Below are 22,767 nucleotides of genomic sequence, written 5' to 3' on the forward strand. Positions count from 1 at the left end.
TCATTGTTTTTGGATAGGACAGAGAGAAATGGAGAGAGGAAGGGAAGACGGGGAGAGAAAGATAGACACCTGCAGACCTGCTTCACCACTTGTGAAGTGACTCCCCTGCAAGTGGGGAGCTGGGGGCTTGAACCAGATACCTTACGCCAATCCTTGTGCTTTGCGTCACTTGTGCTTAACCCTCTGCAACATATCCGACTCCCTTGAAATTATTTTATTATATATAGAGACAGGGAGAAGTTAGGAGGGGGAGATACCGAAGGAGAGGAAGGGAGATATCCGCAGCAGTTTCATTGCTCTTCAAGCTTTCCACTGCAGGTGGCGACCAAGGGCTTGAACCCAGCTTGTTGTGCACTGTAATGTGTGCACTCAAGCATATGAAGCACTGCCCCTGTATTTATTTATTTACTTATTTATTTATTTATTTATTGCCTCCAGGGTTGTCTCTGATGTTGGATGCCAGCACTATTAATTCACTGTTCCTGGTTGCCATTTTTTTTTCATTTTATTGGTTAGGACTGTGAGAATTTGAGAGAAGAGGGGGAGATAGAGGGAGAGAAAAAGACAGGTACCTATAGACCTGCTTCACCAATTGTGAAGCGACCCCTATGCAGTTGGAGAGCTGGAGCTCAAACCGTTTCCTTGAGCTTTGTAGTATGTGGGCTTACCCTCGTGCGCCACTTACTGAACCCCTACCACTCTGCTATCTCTCTGACCTAGGTCTCTCCATTTTTGTCTCTTATCTGTATCACGTGAAAGGCCCTGGTTTCTTGTCACACCACCACATGAACGGCACTAGGTTTACTTCCATCGGTAGTATGGAATTTCTCTCTTGTGTTTCTTGGTTTCTTCACTGACATTTCTGTCAGAAACTGGTCCCCCTCCCCTGAATTTTTAAACCTCATAAAAGCTTTCCAGATACTGAAATACATGACCCATTTAGGGAAGTAAAAGCAGCAATGAAGATCATAACCTTGTGAGTTGTGACCTCGCTTTGCTGCATTTATCTTTTTGTTTTATTTTTATTTTTTAAAGAAATTACAAAAAAGTTCCATTATCTATATTTGATAGAAACAGCCAGAAAATTTCAAAGGATAGGGAAGATTGAGAGGGAGATTGATATAGAGAGCAACACTGCTTCACAAGTTACGAAGCTTCTTCCAGCAGGTAGGGACTGGGGGCTTGAATCCAGGTCTATTTACACTAACATAAGAACTAAACCAGGTGCACTTACGCCCAGTCCCTGCCACCAGGGTTTTCAGTGAGGCTCCATGTACGCACAGCTACTGCACTTCTTTTGGTGATTATTTTTCCTCTTGTTTTTTGATAGAAGGTTAGAGAGAAATGGAGAGGGTAGAGAGAGGAGACAGACATCTGCATCACTGCTCAGCGCTTCTCTCCCGAATTTGGGAACTGGGAACTTCAACCCAGGTCCTCTGAATGGTTATGTGTGTGCTCTACCAGATGTACCACCACCTGACTCTGCTTTTTTTTTTTTTTTAAGGGATTTCTGTTGTTTGGAATGATTGTTGAAGTGACTACAGAATATGCTTTAGTATCGATATTTAATTAAATACTTTAGGGTTAACAAATTGATTATTTTGATATTGGGAATACAGTTCATAGTAGCTTGTAATAGACTTTGTATACTTTTATGTGATGCTGTGTATCTAGAAATGAATATTTAGATTTTGCATTTTATTTTTGATTTTGCATTTTTTTAATCAACTAAAAATCTTAACTGTTCTTCTTTCTCTTTCTCTGTTTGGTAGGACCCCTTCCTTCTCCTCAATCACCGGTGCCAACAGTGTTGATCTTCCTGCCTGTTTCTTCTTGAAATTTCCCCAGCCAATCCCAGTATCTCGAGCATTTGTTCAGAAACTTCAGAGCTGTACAGGTGGGTTTTACGTTCCAGGATATAGCATTGTTATAAATGTAAAAAGCTTATTGAATTCAGTGTATTTTAAACCTTTCAGTCATAGGTGTCAAAGTATTGATGAATATAGATGTCATTGTGCTTTGTATTAGTAAATACTTACAATTCTATGAGTATGTGGATAGATGTGAATGAAATTAGAATTCGTAACGGGAAAATGAACTGTCAGTATGTTTAATCTTGTTGTGATCACTATTTTGATCCTTGTTTTTGCAGGAATTCCATTGTTTGAAACGCAACCAACTTATGTACCCCTCTATGAACTCATCACTCAATTTGAGCTATCTAAGGATCCTGACCCTATACCTCTGAATCACAACATGCGGTTTTATGCTGTAAGTAAGGCAGTGTTGATTGTTGTAGGTAGTGTTTGGACCCAAGACTAGAATCTTCCTTTATAGAATTGCTCAGATCAGAATACTTAATTTTTTTTTTTATTTCTTTATTGGGGAATTAATGTTTTTACATTCAATAGTAAATACAATAGTTTGTATATGCATAACATTCCCCAGTTTCCCATTTAACAATACAACCCCCACTATGTCATTTATCATCCTTCATGGACCTGTATTCTCCCCACCCACCCACCCCAGAGTCTTTTACTTTGGTGCGATATGCCAATTCCATTTCAGGTTCTACTTGTGTTTTCGTTTCTGATCTTGTTTTTCAACTTCTGCCTGAGAGTGAGATCATCCCGTATTCATCCTTCTGTTTCTGACTTATTTCACATAACATGAATTTTTCAAGGTCCATCCAAGATCAGCTGAAAACGGTGAAGTCACCATTTTTTACAGCTGAGTAGTATTCCATTGTGTATATATACCACAACTTGCTCAGCCACTCATCTGTTGTTGGACACCTGGGTTGTTTCCAGGTTTTGGCTATTACAAATTGTGCTGCTAAGAACATATGTGTACACAGATCTTTTTGGATGGATGTGTTGGGTTCCTTAAGATATATCCCCAGGAGAGGAATTGCAGGGTCATAGGGTAGGTCCATTTCTAGCCTTCTGAGAGTTCTCCAGATTGTTCTCCACAGAGGTTGGACCAATTTACATTCCCACCAGCAGTGTAGGAGGGTTCCTTTGACCCCACACCCTCTCCAGCATTTGCTGCTGTTGCCTTTTCTTTCTTTCTTTTTTTTTTTGTAAAGTGCAGCAAAGTAATTCTATTTATTTATTTATTTATTTATTTATTTATTTATTGGGGAATTAATGTTTTACATTCAACAGTAAATACAATAGTTTGTACATGCATAAAATTCCCCAGTTTCCCATTTAACAATACAATCCTCACTATGTCATTTATCATCCTTCATGGACCTGTATTCTCCCCACCCACCCACCCCAGAGTCTTTTACTTTGGTGCGATACCTTTTCTGATGTGTGACATTCTCACAGGAGTGACGTGGTATCTCATTCTTGTCTTTATTTGTATTTCTCTGACAATCAGAGACTTGGAGCATTTTTTTCATGTGTTTCTCGGCCTTTTGGATCAGATTACTTCATTTTGAATGAATGTTGGAGCATTTCCTGTTCAAGTCTCTGGTCCCCACCTGCAAAGGGAGAGCTTCATGAGTGGCAAAGTAGGGTTGCAGGTGTCTCTCTGTCTCCCTCCCTCCCTATCTTCTTCTCCCCTCTCAATTTCTTTCTCTATACAATAATAAATAAAATTTTTAAAATGTTTAGAAGCTTCGACTGGTTGCGGCCAGGTGGTGGCACAACAGGTTAAGTGCACATAAGAGGAACCACAAGAACCCATGGAAGGTTCCTAGTTCGAGCACCTGTAGGTGTGTTGCTGCACAAGTGGTGAAGCAGGTCTGTAGGTGTCTATCTTTCTCCCTCTCTTATCTTTCCTCTTCTCTCTCAATTTCTCTTTGTCCTATCCAATTAAAAAAAAAAAGGCTACCAGGAGCATAGGCTTCGTAGTCGAGCACTGAGACCCAGTGATAAACCTTGAGGCAAACAAACAAACAAACAAACAACAAAACCCTCATCTGGTCTTATATTTATTTTTAAAAAAATTGTTGGGGGAGCATGGTGAGTGGCAAACATTATCTCAAATATGTAAGACATGCTCTATCACTGAGCTACATCCTTGTCCTTGTTTGAATGTTTGGAGATAGTCTAGATTATGTAGTAGTTTCATGGTCAGAGAGGTTGTTCAGTGGATAGTGATAGCATCCTAGAACTTACTGATCTAGAGCCCTAGGTTTGATCCCTGGCACTTTGTATGCTAAAGAAGAGTGGTGCTGTGGTCTCTTTCTAATATTCTCTCTCTCTCTAATAAATCTTTTAGATTTCTGTCCTACCTTCCACTCCTAACCCCACCCCTACCTTTTAGTGGAGTGAAATTATGCATGCATAATTTCCCCACTGTGGGCCAAGCTTCCTTCATTTCTTTTTTTTTTTTTCCACCAGAGCACTAATCAGCCTGGGTTATGATATTGCAGGGAATTGAACTTTGTCCTTGTAGCCTCAGGCATGAGAGTCTCTTTCTATAACCATTATGCTATCTACCCCTACTTCCTTCCTTCCCTTCCTTTTTCCCTCCTGCCTACTTTTCCCTACTGTCTCTTCTTTCTTTTCCTTTTCTTATTTTTTATATTTATTTTCCCTTTTGATGCCCCCCCCATTGTTGTTGTAGTTATTGTTGTTGGTATTGATGTTGTCGTGGTTGGATAGGACAGAGAGAAATGGAGAGAGGAGGTGAAGACGGGGAGAGAAAGATAGACACCTGCAGACCTGCTTCATTACCTGTGAAGTGACTCCCCTGCAGGTGGGGACCTGGGGGCTTGAACTGGGATCCTTACGCCGGTTCTTGCACTTCACGCCACATGCTTTTAACCTGATGCGCTACCGTCCAACTCCCTTTTATCTTTCTTTTTTTTTTTTCCTCCAGGGTTATTGCTGGGCTCGGTGCCTGCACCATGAATCCACCGCTCCTGGAGGCCATTTTTCCCCCTTTTTGTTGCCCTAGTTGTTGCAGCCTCATAGTGGTTATTATTGCCATTGTTGACGTTGCTTTGTTGTTGGATAGGACAGAGAGAAATGGAGAGAGGAGGGAATGACAGAGAGAGAGGGGAGAGAAAGATAGACACCTGCAGACCTGCTTCACCGCCTGTGAAGCGACTCCCCTGCAGGTGGGAGCCGGGGGCTCGAACCGGGATCCTTATGCCGGTCCCTGCGCTTTGCGCCACGTGCGCTTAACCCACTGTGCCACTGCCCGATTCCCCCTTTTATCTTTCTAAAGATTTATTTATTCATTATTGGTAAACGGGTAAGTTAGGATCAAAGCACATACTTGAGAGTCCAGTGCTTTATCTACCTGTGTCACCCTACCTTTTTCTGATAGAGGGTGACAGATAGGGAGAAAGAGACAGAGAAAGAGACACACCTGCAGTACTATTCCATCATTCGTGAAACATCTTCTCTAGGTAGCATCCAAGGGCTTGAATATAGGTACTTGCAAATTGTAATGTAAGCTGAGTTGCCATTGGCCCTCAAAAAGAGGGCACTTTCTTTTTATTTTTTATTTTTTTATATTTATTTTTCCTTTTTGTATCCTTGTTTTTTATATTCATTTAATTTCCCTTTTTTAAAACATTTTTTTTAATATTTATTTATTCCTTTTTGTTGCCCTTGTTGTTTTATTGTTGTAGTTATAATTGTTGTTGATGTCGTTGTTGTTGGATAGGACAGAGAGAAATGGAGAGGAGGGGAAGACGGGGAGAGAAAAATAGACACCTGCAGACCTGCTTCACTTGTGAAGCGACTCCCCTGTAGGTTGGGAGCCTGGGGCTCCAACCGGGATCCTTATGCCTTATGGCGTTCTTGCACTTTGTACCACCTGCGTTTAACCTGCTGCGCTACCACCTGACTCCCATAGAGAACACTTCATGTAGATACAGAGACAAAGAATGAATGGAAGACACGGTGCTGTGGGGGGGGGTAGCTCATTGGGAATGGTACGAAACACAGGGATGGGGTAAGGAACCCAGTTCCCACCTGTGGGGTGGGGGGTGTCACTTCATGGTTGGTGAAATAGGTTTGCAGGTGTCTTTCTTTGTCTCCCCCTCTGTCTTTCCCTCCTCTCTCGATTTCTCTCTGTCCTGTCCAACAACGTTGACAGCAATAACAACAACAATAATAACTACAACAAGGATAAACAACTAGGGCAACAAAAGGGAAAAGGCAGCCTCCAGGAGCAGTGGATTTGTAGTGTAGACACGAGCTCTAGCAATAACCCTGGAGGCAAAAAAAAAAAAAGAGAGAGAGAGAGACAGTGAGGTAAAGATACCTTAGCACCTTATTTTCCTTCTACATGGTGAAGGCTGGGTTTGAATCCGGGATACACACAAAGCAAACCAGACAGACTATCCAAGTTAACTAATTTGCACCTCCTATGTTTTTATTTTTGTTTTGTATTTCTCAAATATACTTGCATTATAATTACATAGGAGTTTTTTCTTTCTTTTTTTGTGGGAAGTGGAGATAGTTTTACTTCTTTTGCTACTTTTTCATTCAGTTAGATAGACAGAAATCCCACAGCAATGAAGCTTTCTTTGTTGCTATATTTTCCCTCAGTGGTTCTGGGGCTTGAAGCTGGCTGCATGCATGGCAATGCAGCACTCTACCCAATGAGCTATCTCTATGGCCATAAATAGAGTGTTTTAATAAAAATTTAGATTTGTAACATCTTTTATTTTTTCAAATATTTTTATATTTATTTGATAGAACAGAGAGAAATTCAGGAATTGGAGGGCTAGAGATCTAGAGAAAAAGAGAAACACCTACAGCCCTGCTTCACCACTAGTGAAACTTTGCCTTGCAGGTGGGCACTAGGAGCATGAATTCAGTTTCTTGCCTATGGTAACATATGTATTCAACTGTGTGTGCCACCGTCCAGGCCTCCAGTAATATCTCTTATACATATTTCTGAGGTAGGTAGTTTTGTTAGCTTGATGAGGACTTGATTAGACAAGCATTTACCTAATTTTCTTAATTTACTTACTGCATAGATTCAGAAGAAAACTGAGATGGGAGATAGGGAGATGGAGAGAGATACCTGTAGTACCGCTTCACTGCTCATGAATCTTTCCTTCTGCAGGTGGGCACCAGAGACTTAAGCCTGGGTCCTTCTGCACTGTAACATATACACTACTATGTGTGTCACTGCCCATCCCAACTGCTGATTTTTTTTTAATACAGAGTACTGCTCAGCTCTGGCTTATGGTGGTGTAGGGGATTGAACCTGGGACTTTGAAGCCTCAGGCATGAGAGTCTCCTTGCATAACTATTATGCTATCTACCCTCAGCCCCCAACTGCTGATTTTTTAAAAAAAATTTAAATATTTATTTGTTTATTTTCTTTTGTTGCCCTTGTTTTTTTATTGTTGTTGTTATTGATGTTATTGTAGAATAGGACAGAGAGAAATGGAGAGAGGAGGGAAAGACAGAGTGGGGGAAAGGAAGATAGACACCTGCTGACCTGTTTCAACACCTGTGAAGCGACTGCCCTGCAGGTGGGGAGCTGGGGGCTTGAACTGGGATCCTTACTCAGGTCCTTGGGCTTCGTGCTACATGCACTTAACCCGCTGTGATACCGCCCAACTCCCCCAACTGCTGATTTTTAAGATCATATTTTTGTCTTACCCATGAATGATCTTCTAAATATCCAAATTGCTCTTGGGGAAGAAAAAGGGGGGTCCCTGAGCTCTGAGATAGTGAGGAGAGGTACCACAGTATCAGAGCTTCTCTGCTGCCATAGCACCTCTCCTTGTGGTATTAGGACTTGTATCTGAGCCACAGGCATGGCAAGGCCCATACTCTACCTGATGAGCTATTTTGCCATTCTGGATTTTTACTATTCATGTGAAATTTGCTGACTTTTGAGGAGTATTGTTTTTCTTTTTCCAGATAGTTTGTAGTTGGATTGTATGAGGGTTCATAAATAGCACTCATTTCCTTTGTTCACATTGCCCAGGCTCTTCCAGGTCAGCAGCACTGCTATTTCCTCAACAAAGATGCACCTCTTCCAGATGGTAGAAGTCTTCAGGGAACCCTTGTTAGCAAAATCACCTTTCAGCACCCAGGCCGTGTTCCTCTTATCCTAAACCTGATCAGACATCAAGTGGCCTATAACACCCTAATTGGAAGCTGTGTCAAAAGAACTATTCTGAAAGAAGGTACAGCTTTTCTTTTTCTTATTGGCAGATGGAGGACCACTCTAGTGGTATTCTAATTTGGTGGCTAATCAAATCACCTGTGGAACTTTTGAAGGCCAAGAGATGGCTCAACTGGTAAATTATAGGACTCACATTCCTGAGCCTCATGGGATCTCATGTTCTGGAGTAGAGCTCTGGGTGTGTGTGTTGCCTATCTCCACGCCCCCTTTCTGACACTCTCTAATAAAAATAAATACATACATAAAATAATGGTTATACAAAGACTCTCATGCCTGAGCTCCAAAAATGCAGGTTCAGTTCTCAGCACCACCATAAGCCAGGGCTGAACAGTACTTTAGCAAAACAAACAAACAACAACAACAAAATGTATAGTATGGTCTGGAAGGTGGCCCAATGGATAAAATGTTGGGATCTCCCTGGTCCACACCTGCAGGGGGAGAACTTCACAAGAAATGAATCGGGTCTGCAGGTTTCTCTCTGTCTCTTTCCCTTGCTATATCCTCCATGTCTCTCTATCTCTGACTATTTATATCCAATATATAAAGATAATAATAAAAAAAAAAAGTGTTAGAGTCTCAACATGCGATCCCAAGTCTAATTTTGATCCCTAGCAGCACATGTACCAGAGTGATGTCTGGTTCTCCTCTCTCTCCTCCTATTTCTCCCATAAATAAATAAATTTAAATAACTAACTAAATAAATAACACCTACAGTGTTATTATTTATAATCCAGAAATGGATTATCTGGTAGAGTGATGGGCTTGCATGCCTGAGTTTGCCAGTTCAGTTCCCAGCACCGCATATATCAGATTCAAGCTCTGGTGTCCTTTACTCCTGTCTTATGTGAAGCACTTCAGATGTAATCAATAAAATAAAATCTTAAAGAAAAATTACAGATAATTCACACTCAGATTGAGAGTGAGAGGAAATCTAGTTTAAACCCCACCAGTGATTTTAATGGATCCAATCTGCAAATTGGGGCTTGAAAACCACTTTTTTTGAAATGAACTTAATCTTTTTCTGCATAAGTGATGTAATTGGGTATTTAGGGTACTAAGCCCGGGAAAAGATACAGAAATTGTTATACTCTGGGGATATATTATTATTATTATTATTTATTATTATTGTTATAATTATTTTGCCATCACTGAGACTTCACACTCCATTATTCCAGGCCAACTTGTTCAGATAGAATGACGGAGACACAGTTCTAAAGCTTTAGTGTGAGAGCCAGGGATGTGTAGAATCTCTTTAAAATTTACTTATTTAGGCTGGGGGAAATAAGATAATGGTTATGCAAAAACACTTTTATGGGAGTCGAGCACAGCGGGTTAAGCCCATGTGGCGTGAAGCGCAAGGACTGGCGTAAGGATCCCGGTTCCAGCCCCCGGCTCCTCACCTGCAGGGGGGTTGCTTCACAGGCAGTGATGCAGGTCTGCAGGTGTCTATCTTTTTCTCCCCATCTCTGTCTTTCTTCCCCTTCTCTCCCCATTTCTCTCTGTCCTATCCAACAACAATGACATCAATAAAAATTACAACAGTAAAACAACAAGGGCAACAAAAGGAAATTAAAAAAAAAAAAAACTTTTATGCCTGAGTCTCCAAGGTCCAGGCTCAATCTCTGACATCACCATAAGCGATAAACTGCGCAGTGCTTTAATTAAAAAGAAAAGGTTTATTTATTTTTATGAGAGATACCAGAGTATTGCCAGGGACTAATACTGGAACCTTAGGACCTCAGGCATGCAAGCCAGTTGTATGGCTCCCTTCCTTCCTTCCTTCCTTCCTTCCTTCCTTCCTTCCTTCCTTCCTTCCTTCCTTCCTTCATTGTATTTATTCCCTTTTGTTGCCCTTGTTGTTTTATTATTGTTGTTATTGATGACGTTGTTGTAGGATAGGACAGAGAGAAATGGAGAGAGGATGGGAAGACAGAGGGGGAGAGAAAGACACCTTCAGACCTGCTCCATTGCCTGTGAAGCAATTCCCCTGAAGCTGAGGAGCCAGGGACTCGAACCGGGATCCTTACGCCAGTCCTTGTGCTTTGCACCACGTGTGCGTAACCCGTTGTGCTACTGCCTGACTCCCCCTAGTTGTACTTCTGTTTCACTGCTGCATCTAAAACAAACAAAGCAAATGTATGTATAAATTTAAACATATGTTTATATAAATCATAGAGTGTATGCTTTTGATACTCCCCCTGGATCTATAAAATGTTTGCTAGATAGTTATGAAGTTCTTTCTACAGAGATTCATTTTTTTTTTTTTAATGAGAATATGATCCTTTGGGATGAATCTCCAAATACATCTGTTTTTTTGTTTAAAATTTATTTATTTATTACCTTTTGTTGCCCTTGTTGTTTTATTGTTGTAGTTATTGTTGTTGTTATTGATGTCGTTGTTGTTGGATAGGACAGAGAGAAATGGAGAGAGGAGGGGAAGAAAGAGAGGGGGAGAGAAAGATAGACACCTGCAGATCTGCTCCACCGCTTGTGAAGCGACTCTTCTTGTAGGTGGGGAGCCGGGGGCTCGAACAGGGATTCTTATTCTGGTCCTTTCAATTTGTGCCACCTGTGCTTAACCTGCTACCGCCCAACTCCATCAAATACATTATCCCCTTCTCCCCTCTCAGGTTCTGTCTATCCAATAATAAAAATAAATAAATAAAACATTTTTTAAAAAAGATTTTATTAATGAGAGAGATTTGAGGAGAGAGAACTAGGCACCGCTCTGGTATATGTGCCTCTGGGGATTGAACTCAGGACCTTGAACTTGAGTGTACAATGCTTTTTCTACTGCATCACCTCCCATACAACATCTAACCGGCTTCTTTCAGAATTTGTAGAACTGGCAGGTTCTGTTATTATTGTTATTGCTGTTGTTGTTTGATAGAGAAATCGAGAGAGGAAGGGAAGACGGGGAGAGAAAGATAGACACCAGGATCCTTACTTAGGTCCTTGCACTTTCTTTCTTTCTTTTTTTATTAAAGATTTTATTTATTAATGAGAAAGATAGGAGGAGGAAGAAAGAATCAGCCATCACTCTGGTACACGTGCTGCTGGGGATTGAACTCAGGACCTCATGCTTGAGAGTCCAATGCTTTATCCACTGCGCCACCTCCCGGACCACACATCCTTGCACTTTCAACTATGTGCACTTAACCTGGTGTGCTGCCGCCTGGTCCCCTTGGGTATTTCTTTGGAAAAAAAAAAATTTAAGAGAGATAAGCATTTATTGAGATAACGTAAAGAAAGGGAAGGAGGATAAAGTCCATGCCTGTAGACTCCTGAGACAGGCAAAGGATGGTGGTGATATTTTTGATTTAACAATTACTTACAGCATTATATGATTACAAGGTTCTAGTTCTACATTGTACCCACCACTGTAGTTCTGTGACACTCCCCCCTTCCAACACCTCTCTTCCCCCACCAATAACCACCATATTTCTCAGAAAACACTTTGCTTGCTTTCTTTTATAGGCTTATGTGTTTTAATTTACTATATTCTACCTATGAACAAACCATACAGTAGTTGTCCGTCCTTAACTTTATTTTGTTTTCACTGAGAGACACCAGAGCACTGCTCAGCTATTGATGGTGGTGCTGGGATTGGACTTGGGACTTCAGAACCTCAGGCATGAAAATTTTGTATAGTCATTATGGTATCTCCCTCTCTATTTTTGGACAAAGAGAAATTGAGAGGGGAAGGGTGATAGGGAGAGAGAAAGAGAGCCAGCTGCAACACTGCTTCACTACTCTTGAAGGTGGTGAGTGGTGACTGGAATCCAGGTCCTTGTACATGGTAGCGTGTGTATTCAACCAGGTGTACCACCGCCTCACCCCTGAATAAATAAATCTTTAGGAAACATATGCAGGAGCCAAAATTGAGCTTGTGAAGAGCACATGTCTCACCAGGTATGATTCCCTGGGTCTGTGTCTTGGTACTACTTGGAAACCACCACTGATGGCACAACATGAGCTCCTGAATGGTGGAGTTGTACTGTGGTACAACAATTGAATAGGAGGACAGCATTTAGTACTTGAAGAGAATCTTTGCTTTTGGACTTAAAAGTAGTATGGTGTGTGTGTGTGTTAGGAGAGTGAGATAGGTGAGCTCAGGTCTAAAATGACTATTGGAGTCTCTCTCTGAAAAAGATGTGTAGTATTTAGTTCCCAAGAGTATAAAGAATTAAATTATCGTTTATGTGTTTCAAGTTTTGGGTCACTGGTTATTTTATGATCCATTTCTTTGCCTTTTAGATTCTCCTGGCCTCCTCCAGTTTGAAGTGTGTCCACTCTCAGAGTCCCGTTTCAGTGTATCTTTTCAGCACCCTGTGAATGACTCCCTGGTGTGTGGTGAGTTCTGTGGGTGGATAGCATCTTTCTTGGGACAGCAGCTTGATACCTTTATCTTTTTTTGAAACTCATAAGCTGAAATTATCTCAAAAACCTCTTAATATGTTTTGTCTTTTAGTGGTAATGGATGTACAAGACTCAACACATGTGAGCTGTAAACTCTACAAGGGGCTGTCAGATGCACTCATCTGCACAGATGACTTCATTGCCAAAGTTGTTCAAAGGTAGCAGTGGTCCTTTTTCATTAGAATCCCATTATGTGGTATAAAAGGAATGGTGTTTTTTTTTTATTATAGTGAATTGAATAGGAGGACAGCACTTAGTACTTTAAGAGAATCAACCCTTCTTTGCTTTTGGATTCAAAAGTATATGAAGTGTTTTGTTGTTATTATTATTACTTTATTATTAGAGTGAGGTAGGTGAGCTCAGGTCTAAAATGAGTATTGGAGAGAAAGGATTTACCCCCACACTGATTCTTTTTTTAAAAAAATCTTTTTTTTAAACTTTATTTATTTATTATTGGATAGAGACAGAGAGAAATTGAGGGGAAGGGGAGACAGAGATGGAGAGAGACAGAGACCCTGCAACCCTGCCCATCACTTGTGAAGCTTCCCCCTGCAGGTAGGGACCAGGGGCTTGAACACAGGTCCTTGCGCACTTAACCAGGTGTGCCACCGCCTGGCCCCCCACTGATTCTTTTTGTCACTTTTTCTTTTGTCACATTACAGATTTATTTATTTCATATGAAAGAGAGAAAGCAGACCCACACTACATACTCCTTAATCTAGCATGTATAGCACTAGGGACTGAATTAGGACTTCAGTGCATGGTTCTGAGCTGTGCTATTTGAGCTGCCTTCGAAGTTACTTTAATTTTTTTTTTTTAACATATGCAATATCCCATTAGCACTATGTAGGAAGACACTTAAGCCAGTTGGCTTTCCTTAAATACATCTGATTATGATTTTGAGAGTGCTTTGTGATTTTATTTTAATTAATTTTACCACATCACTATTTGGTACTGGCATATGATAGTTTGTGGGATTAAACCTGGTGCTTCAGTGGTTTAGGTATGAAAATCTTTTATAGAACCTTTAGGCTATTTACCCAACCTGTAAGGTGTTTTTGTTTGTCTTAGACTTATTTATTGATATGAACGAGAACCAGAGCATCACTTTGGCACTTGCAAGGGGATCAAAAAAAAATTTTTTTTTTAGTTAATTCCCTTTTGTTGCTCTTGTTTTTTATTGTAGTTATTATTGTTGTCATCGTCATTGATTATTATTATTGATAATTGATGTCGTCATTGTTGGATAGGACAGAGAGAAATGGAAAGAGGAGGGGAAGACGGGGGAGAGAGAGACACCTGCAGACCTGCTTCACCACCCGTGAAGCGACTCCCCTGCAGTTTAGGAGCCAGGGGCTAGAACCAGGATCCTTACGCAGGTCCTTGGGATTTGTGCCATGTGCACTTAACCCGCTGCGCTACCGCTGGAATCAAGGGGATCAAAATCACCTTCAAAATCACCTATTATGATTTTGACGTTTTTTTTAATGTCCTTTTTTATTAATTTTTTAATTATATTTATTTATTGGATAGAGACGGTCAGAAGTCAAGGGTTTCAGTGATGCAATTCCAATAGATCTTTTATAACGTGCATTCAACCAGATATGTCATCATCTGCCCCCTCCCGTTTTTTTTTTTTTTTTTCCTTTCATTCCTTGGTTTTCCTTTTTCTCTTCATTGCTGGGGTTTTATCTCTCTGAGATAACTTTTTTCAGATAAAAAGAATAACAGAGACAGGAGGACAGGGAAAGATACCACAGCATTGGAATTTTCCCTTGTGTAATGGAGGTGTAGTCTCACACCTGGGTCATGCACATGACTGAGCAGGCACACTGTCCAGGTGAGCTATCCTTGAGGTTTTTTAAATTAATTTATTATTTTTTTAATGAGAACACTGATTTGCTATGATTTATGGTGGTGCAGGGGATTATAACTAGGACTTTGGAACCTCAGGCACAAGAGTCTCTTTGCATAACCCATGTCCTATCTACCCCTGTGTGAGTTTTTTTTTTTAATAGACTAGACACTGGACACCTGTTTTGTGAATAAAGTTTATTAGAACATAGTCATGTCTGTTCACTTATGTATTGTATGTGGCAGCTTTTGAACATGAGGTAGAGTCATTAAATAGAAACCATGTTGGTGGCCAGGTGGTAGTACACCTGGCTGAGCACACATGTTACAATGCTCAGCGACTCAGGTTCGAGTCCCCAGTCCCCACCTGCAGAGGGCAAAGCTTTGCAAATGTTGAAGCAGTGCTGCAGGTGTCTCTCTGTCTCTTATCACCCCCTCCCTCTTGATTTCTGGCTGTCTCTATCCAATAAATAAAGCTAATAGTAATAATTTTAAAAAAAGAAACCATGTCATCTTCAGAATCCTAAAACACTACCTTTTGGCACTTTAAGGAAAGCTTAAGTGTGTTGGCACGTTCTAGAGAAAAGACAAAATTTATCTGTAGTAGAGAAAATATTTTACTTTAAAATATAGATTTTTATAATAGTATAGTGTTTAGTTTTTTTAAAAGATTATATTTATTAATGAGAAAGAAAGGAGAGAAAGAGTGAGACATCACTCTAGTACATGTGCTACCACAGACTGAACTTAGTACATCAATGCTTAAGAGTCTAATGCTTTACCTCCCGGACCATGTATAGTGTTTTTTAAAACATAGCTTCTGGGTAATATGTAAGTCATTGAGGTTTAGAACTTAACAGATCTTCTTGTTCACTAATTAAGATGCTCATGTAACTGTTATTCAGTATGAAACCTGAAGAAGAGTAGGGAAATTTTTTTCTTAACAGGGTGAGATTTAAAAAAAGACTAAACACAAAGTTCTTTGGTCACCATTCATGATGCTTTCTTCCTGTAGGTGGGGACTAGGGGCTTAGAACCTGGGTACTTGCTCACCGTAATGTGTGTGCTTAACCAGGTGTGCCACTGCCTGGTCCCCCCTTTATTTTTTTTAATTAATGATTTGTTTACTAGTATTTTATTTTGTTGGATAAAGACAGATGGCAAGAGGGGAGGAGGGAGATAGGTAGAAAGACAGAGATACCTGCAGCACTGCTTCACTGCTTGTGAAGCTTTTCCCATGCAGGTTGGGATGATGGGCTTGAGCCCATAGTATAGTGTTGCTCAAGAAGGTATGCCACCATCCCGCTCCTATTAATAGCTTGTCCATTTTAAAAGTAATTTATTTTGTAAGAAGCAATGGTAGAGACATGCCAGAATATTCATCAACCTGCAACCTTATGCAGTGTAAGTGGTACTCTGTACCACTGAGCCATTTTCCTGGCCACAAAAAGACTCCCCCCCCCCAATTTCTATTATTTAAAAATAGTTATTAATCAGAGCTCTGTCTGTGGTGGTGCAGGAGACTGAACGTGGGACTTTGAAGCCTTTTAGACATGAATATTTTTTTGCATGGCCATCATGGTATCATTCCCACTCAGGAGGACATTTTCTTAGTGAATTATTATCCTCAGTTTTTTCAGTCAACATACTAATTGGTTGTTGGAAAAGTCATGACATTTTTCTATCTAAAAATGTGTTCTCTTTTCTGACAATCCAGTATTTGATTATTTGGACTCTTGTTAGTGGTTGTTTTGTTTTTTGTGGTATTTAAAAAGAGGCTAATTACTTAGTGGTCCAGATTTTTCTTTAGACTGAACCTATTAAAATCTTTGATACTCTAGAATTGTTACTGCATTTTAGGAAACTTGCTTTACCCCAAAACTGCTAATTATAAACCTCTGGTCACATATCTGAATCTCGGAAATTTTTCCAAATGAAATACTGATTTCATTCATCAGTTAGTGCAGTGTTAGCTTTGTTTTTTTTGTTTTTTGTTTTTTTGTTTTTTTTTTCATCTTATCTTACAGATGTATGTCCATCCCTGTGACGATGAGGGCTATTCGGAGGAAAGCTGAAACCATTCAGGCCGATACTCCAGCACTGTCCCTCATTGCAGAGACAGTTGAAGACATGGTGAAAAAGAACCTGCCCCCGGCTAGCAGCCCAGGGTATGGCATGACCACAGGCAACAACCCAATGAGTGGTACCACTACACCAACCAACACCTTTCCGGGGGGTCCCATTACCACCTTGTTTAATATGAGCATGAGCATCAAAGATCGGCATGAGTCGGTGGGCCATGGGGAGGACTTCAGCAAGGTGTCTCAGAACCCAATTCTTACCAGTTTGTTGCAAATCACAGGGAACGGGGGGTCTACCATTGGCTCGAGTCCGACCCCTCCTCATCACACGCCGCCACCTGTCTCTTCGATGGCCGGCAACACCAAGAACCACCCGATGCTCATGAACCTTCTTAAAGATAATCCTGCCCAGGATTTCTCAACCCTTTATGGAAGCAGTCCTTTAGAAAGGCAGAACTCTTCCGGCTCACCCCGGATGGAAATGAGTTCAGGAAGCAACAAGACGAAGAAGAAGAAGTCATCAAGATTACCACCCGACAAACCCAAGCATCAGACTGAAGATGACTTTCAAAGGGAGTTATTCTCAATGGATGTAGATTCACAGAACCCCATCTTTGATGTCAACATGACAGCTGACACACTGGATACACCACACATCACTCCAGCTCCAAGCCAATGTAGCACTCCCCCAACAACTTACCCACAACCAGTACCTCACCCCCAACCCAGTATTCAAAGAATGGTTCGACTATCCAGTTCAGACAGCATTGGTCCAGATGTAACTGATATCCTTTCAGACATTGCAGAAGAAGCCTCTAAGCTTCCCAGCACTAGTGATGATTGCCCACCCATTGGTACCCCTGTTCGAGATTCTTCAAGCTCTGGACATTCTCAGAGTGCCCTTTTTGACCCTGATGTCTTTCAAACCAATAATAATGAAAACCCATACACTGATCCAGCTGACCTTATTGCAGATGCTACTGGTAGCCCTAGCAGTGACTCTCCAACCAACCATTTTTTTGCTGATGGAGTAGACTTCAATCCTGATTTGTTGAATAGCCAGAGCCAGAGTGGTTTTGGAGAAGAATATTTTGATGAAAGTAGCCAAAGTGGAGATAATGATGATTTCAAAGGATTTGCATCTCAGACACTGAATACTTTGGGAGTGCCAGTGCTTGGAGGGGATAATGGGGAGACTAAGTTTAAAGGTGGTAGCCAAGCTGATACAGTCGATTTCAGTATTATAACTGTGGGTGGTAAGGCTTTGGGTCCTGCAGAGCTCATGGATCACCACAGTGGTAGCCAGAGTCCTTTATTAACTAGTGGGGACTTAGGGAAAGAAAAGACTCAAAAGAGAGTAAAGGAAGGCAATGGCACCAGTAATCCTGGCCTTTCAGGGTCTGGGCTAGATAGCAAACCAGGGAAGCGCAGTAGAACCCCTTCTAATGATGGCAAAAGCAAAGATAAGCCTCCAAAACGGAAGAAGGCAGACGCTGATGGAAAGTCTCCATCTCACAGTTCCTCTAACCGACCTTTCACCCCGCCTACCAGTACAGGTGGTTCTAAATCTCCAGGCAGTTCAGGAAGATCTCAGACTCCCCCAGGTGTTGCCACACCACCCATTCCCAAAATCACTATTCAGATACCGAAGGGAACAGTGATGGTGGGCAAGCCCTCCTCTCACAGTCAGTATACCAGCAGTGGTTCTGTGTCTTCCTCAGGCAGTAAAAGCCACCACAGCCATTCCTCGTCTTCCTCTTCCTCCTCATCTGCTTCCAACTCAGGCAAGATGAAAAGCAGTAAATCAGAAGGCTTATCAAGTTCCAAGTTAAGTAGCAGTATATATACTAGCCAAGGGTCCTCTGGATCTGGCCAGTCCAAAAATTCATCCCAGTCTGGGGGGAAGCCAGGTTCCTCTCCCATTACTAAGCATGGACTGAGCAGTGGTTCCAGTAGCACCAAAATGAAGCCTCAAGGGAAGCCATCATCACTTATGAATCCATTAAGTAAGCCAAACATATCCCCTTCTCACTCAAGACCACCTGGAAGCTCTGATAAGCTTGCTTCTCCAATGAAGCCTGTTCCTGGTACTCCCCCATCCTCTAAAGCAAAGTCTCCTATCAGTTCAGGTTCTGGTGGTTCTCATATGTCTGGAACTAGTTCAAGTGCAGGCATGAAGTCATCTTCAGGGCTAGGATCCTCAGGCTCATTGTCTCAGAAAACTCCATCTTCTAACTCTTGCACAACATCGTCATCATCCTTTTCCTCAAGTAGCTCTTCCATGTCATCCTCTCAGAACCAGCATGGGAGTTCCAAAGGGAAGTCTCCCAGCAGGAATAAGAAGCCATCCTTAACTGCTGTCATAGATAAACTGAAGCATGGGGTTGTAACCAGTGGCCCTGGTGGTGAAGACCCAATGGATGGCCAAATGGGGGTGAGCACAAATTCTAGTCATTCTGTATCCTCCAAACATAGTATGTTGGGAGGAGAGTTCCAGGGCAAGCGTGAGAAAAGTGATAAAGACAAATCTAAAGGTTCCACTGCTGGGAGCTCCGTGGATTCATCTAAGAAGACCTCCGAGTCAAAAAATGTGGGGAGCACGGGTGTGGCAAAAATTATTATCAGCAAGCATGATGGGGGATCCCCCAGTATTAAAGCCAAAGTGACTCTGCAAAAACCTGGGGAGAGCAGTGGAGAAGGGCTCAGGCCTCAGATGGCTTCTTCCAAAAATTATGGTTCTCCACTCATTAGTGGTTCCACTCCAAAGCATGAGCGTGGCTCTCCCAGCCATAGCAAATCACCAGCATATACCCCCCAGAATCTGGACAGTGAAAGTGAATCAGGCTCCTCAATAGCAGAGAAATCTTATCAAAACAGCCCCAGTTCAGATGACGGCATTCGACCACTTCCAGAATATAGCACAGAGAAACATAAGAAGCACAAAAAAGAAAAGAAGAAAGTAAAAGACAAGGATCGAGATCGAGATAAAGACCGAGACAAGAAAAAATCTCATAGCATCAAGCCAGAGAGTTGGTCAAAATCACCTATTTCTTCAGACCAGCCTTTATCATTGACAAGTAACACAATCTTATCTACTGACAGGCCCTCAAGGCTCAGCCCTGATTTTATGATTGGGGAGGAAGATGATGATCTCATGGATGTGGCCCTTATCGGCAATTAGGGACCTTTTTTTTTTTTTTTTTTTTTTTTTGCCCCAAACAAAAATTTAACCAGAGACAAAGTAAGGGATGAGCCAGACAAGTCTGATTTTTGTGTTTAAGAATCTTAAGTGGCATGTCTTTGACACTGAAGTTAGAAAGGCATAGCCAGATCCTATTAAAGAGTCCACAGGGTTTGATTATAGTTACCAAGAATTGTTTCTTTGCCAGAAAAGAAGACAAAATACTTGTTTATAAAAGGGAAGTGGTGGGAGGGTCATCATAGGGAAAGGGAAGGGTGGGAAACAATTTTGAGGGAAATATTCATATATATTTTCTCCCATTTTCCATTTTTAGGCCATGTCTTAAACCCATTTTAGTGCATGTATTTGAAGGGCTGGGCAGAAAATGAAAAAGCAATACATTCCTTGATGCATTTGCATGAAGGCTGTTCACATTTGTTTGGGTAGCTGTCCATTTGAGGCATGGACAAATGAAGGACTTTAATTATTTTGGACACTTACGTAATGTTTGGTGTCTGTTTCTTAGGAGTGATTGTGGGAGGGGAGATAATTTTAGCTATTTATTTGTAATATTATAATCCTTTATTGGTTTGTTTTTATACAGTGTTTCTAATTCTATGAGATTTGGGGTTCAAAAAGATGGGAAGCAGAATGAGGTTTATTTGGAGGCCTGGAGTTTATAGTTGGTACTTATGCTGTAGCATCAAGCCCAAACAAATTAGTGAGAGTTTACCTTTGTTATCAATTAGCAAAACCAAAATGGCATTTTTGTCATAAAAGGTTTTTCATATAGTTCAGACATCATAGGAATATTATGAATTAACCTCCTAGTGCTCCTAGTGGAGGTGTTGATTTAGTTTCTTTTTCTTTTAAGAAAAGCTGAGCTGCCTTTTTTTTGGGGGGGTGTGGGGTTAAGCAAATGTGTGTTCAGATGCAGTAAGGTTTAATGTAGGACAGCCTCCCTGACCCAGTGGCATTAAAACCATTACAGAATTAATAGTTCTCCTATTTTCACAATGTGCCAAAAGTCTACATCCCAGCATTTTGTTTGCAGGAGAACTAATGCCATTCCTGAGAACTGGGCTTCTTGTTTCTTTATCACAAGGAGGAGGAGTTCAGACTGTAATCACTCCACTATATGTACCATTATATAAAACAGTAAATAATAATAATAATAATAAATTGCAGCCATAGTTCACTTAAAACAATTTCAAGCTCACTTGAAGTCATGGGGGCCTGGAATGCTTGGTGGGCATGAAGACTAACCCTTGCTACTATGTAGCAATACAATTGGACCTTTTTGGAGGAATAGGTCTGAATCTGGATTCTGGGGGACATAAACCCTTCTTATAAATATCAAAATCCAGGAGACTATTTGAGAGTGCAACACAAGTTCACAGTATTTGGAGGGTCCTCTCAAAATTCTGCGGCCTTACTTTGATTTTGACACCTGCACTGTGCCATTCCTGATGCTTCCTTTCAGGATCTGTATCAGCAGGACGGGATGCAGTCCCCCCCACCCTCACTCCCCACAACTCTTCTGGATTAAAACAAAAATGAAGCCAGGTGATTAATTTGTACATGTATCATAAATGGAGTGACTTCAACAGATACTGAAGATGATTTCTATATTCAGCTCTTCAGATTGGAATTAGTTTCAAGTTGGAAAATTAGCTATGGCTTTCTTGTCTCTACTTTTCTCTAGTGTTGTCTCTTTTCTGATCATCAGCTTTCAACAACTCTGCCGCTTTATGTCTCACAGTAATAAGAAGTAGGAAAGGAAACATTGTAAAGTGGAGTAAGAAAAGTTATCGGCTACCATTATCAGAGTCCAATGTCTTGGGTGACACTAAGAAGGACATGGGCAAGGTGATACCAGAGTGTTTTATCTTGTGATGCTGATACAGTAGCAACCTTTGAGACATAGAACCAGGTTGGATTTCTCACCTAGTTTTGAATCATATCTCATTGGTTTTTGCAGAAAAAAAAAAAAGTAAATGGTTTTAAATTTGTTTTGGGTGGGAAATATTTTATGGGGGTTGTACTGCTTAGTATCAGGGGCTCAGCACCCCCAAGCAAAGCAAACAAATACCAAAATGAGTAAACTGGGAAGCTTTTTCTCTCTTTCTGTCTTCATCCCAGATCAAAGAATTCCGAGTTAGGATCTGGATGAAGGATAAGCCCCTGAATTGTCGATGGGCACACCCCACACACTGGCCCAGCATCTGAACTTGATTAACAGGGATCCGGGGCTAAACTGCTTCACCCTGCCTGGGAACCAGGGAGCACTACATTTCTCCACAGGGTGGAGGAGAAGAGGCAGAATAAGCCAAGCCTGGGACACCTCCCTCCTGTCTAGTTGTACTCATTCTCCTGTTTTCAAAAAGACGGCAAGGATGTGAAGTCAACTTCTACCTGTCTTCTGCTGCTGGTGTCCTATGTATTCATAGTTGGACCTGATTCTTCTGTCTTTTGGCTTCATGCTAGGGGTTCTTGGTCAAAACCTGCTCTGATGTACAAGAAGATTTCAGGTTCAAAATGTCTTTTAAACAAGTATTTGGGTTAGGAGGGAATGGAACAGAACAGACATAATTGCCAAAACCAGGCTTGAGGTTGGTAACTCTTGGAAAAAATTTTCCTTAAGACCTAGGTCTGAAAATTAAAAGCAGCAATACTATGAATTTTTAGAAACCCTTTCAGGGATCCAGTGAGTCATGCAGTATCTAGTCAAGTCACTTAAAGCCGATGATGCCAGTACAGGAAACACATAATCCCTGGGGCAATTTCACTTTCTTAATGCATGTATTTTTTTCTTTCTATTCTCCTCCTCTATTTCTACCCTTGAGTTAGTTTTTTGAGGGTTAGGAAGTATTAATCATCTCAGAAACTAGACTGGGAAATAAATTCTGAGTTTTAAAAATGTACATCAGGAGCAGTTGGGGTCTTTTCTAAAAAAATCAAATTTGATTTTCTGTGCATATGGCCGTTCTGTAAATAATTTGGGGTTTTTCATTTTTTTGAAAGTAGACAATATCTGTGGGATTTTCCCCAAAAAAACATTACAAAAAAAACTTGTTTATTTACATGCAAATAAATTTCTTTGATAAAAAG

At 41.0% G+C, this 22,767-nt stretch overlaps 2 protein-coding genes across 5 annotated transcripts in view; both read left to right on the plus strand.

Annotated features, from left to right (window-relative positions):
* The window catches only part of MED1 (mediator complex subunit 1), a 57,982-nt gene extending 35,215 nt beyond the window's left edge, over positions 1-22,767 (plus strand). For all 4 annotated transcript variants that reach the window (XM_007530938.3, XM_060203579.1, XM_060203581.1 and 1 more), the window contains 6 exons: positions 1,773-1,897; positions 2,153-2,271; positions 7,921-8,122; positions 12,379-12,474; positions 12,593-12,698; positions 16,422-22,767. In XM_007530938.3, coding sequence (XP_007531000.1) covers positions 1,773-1,897; positions 2,153-2,271; positions 7,921-8,122; positions 12,379-12,474; positions 12,593-12,698; positions 16,422-19,656 — 3,883 coding nt within the window. In that variant the 3' untranslated portion in view covers positions 19,657-22,767. The remainder of the gene's footprint in view (positions 1-1,772; positions 1,898-2,152; positions 2,272-7,920; positions 8,123-12,378; positions 12,475-12,592; positions 12,699-16,421) is intronic.
* The window catches only part of FBXL20 (F-box and leucine rich repeat protein 20), an 86,072-nt gene continuing 85,675 nt past the window's right edge, over positions 22,371-22,767 (plus strand). Inside the window, exon 1 of the mRNA XM_007530936.2 lies at positions 22,371-22,410. Within this exon, the coding sequence (XP_007530998.2) occupies positions 22,371-22,410 (40 nt within the window). The remainder of the gene's footprint in view (positions 22,411-22,767) is intronic.

The sequence above is a fragment of the Erinaceus europaeus genome, chromosome 12 (genome assembly GCF_950295315.1).
Source record: "Erinaceus europaeus chromosome 12, mEriEur2.1, whole genome shotgun sequence".
Taxonomy (NCBI): Eukaryota; Metazoa; Chordata; class Mammalia; order Eulipotyphla; family Erinaceidae; genus Erinaceus; species Erinaceus europaeus.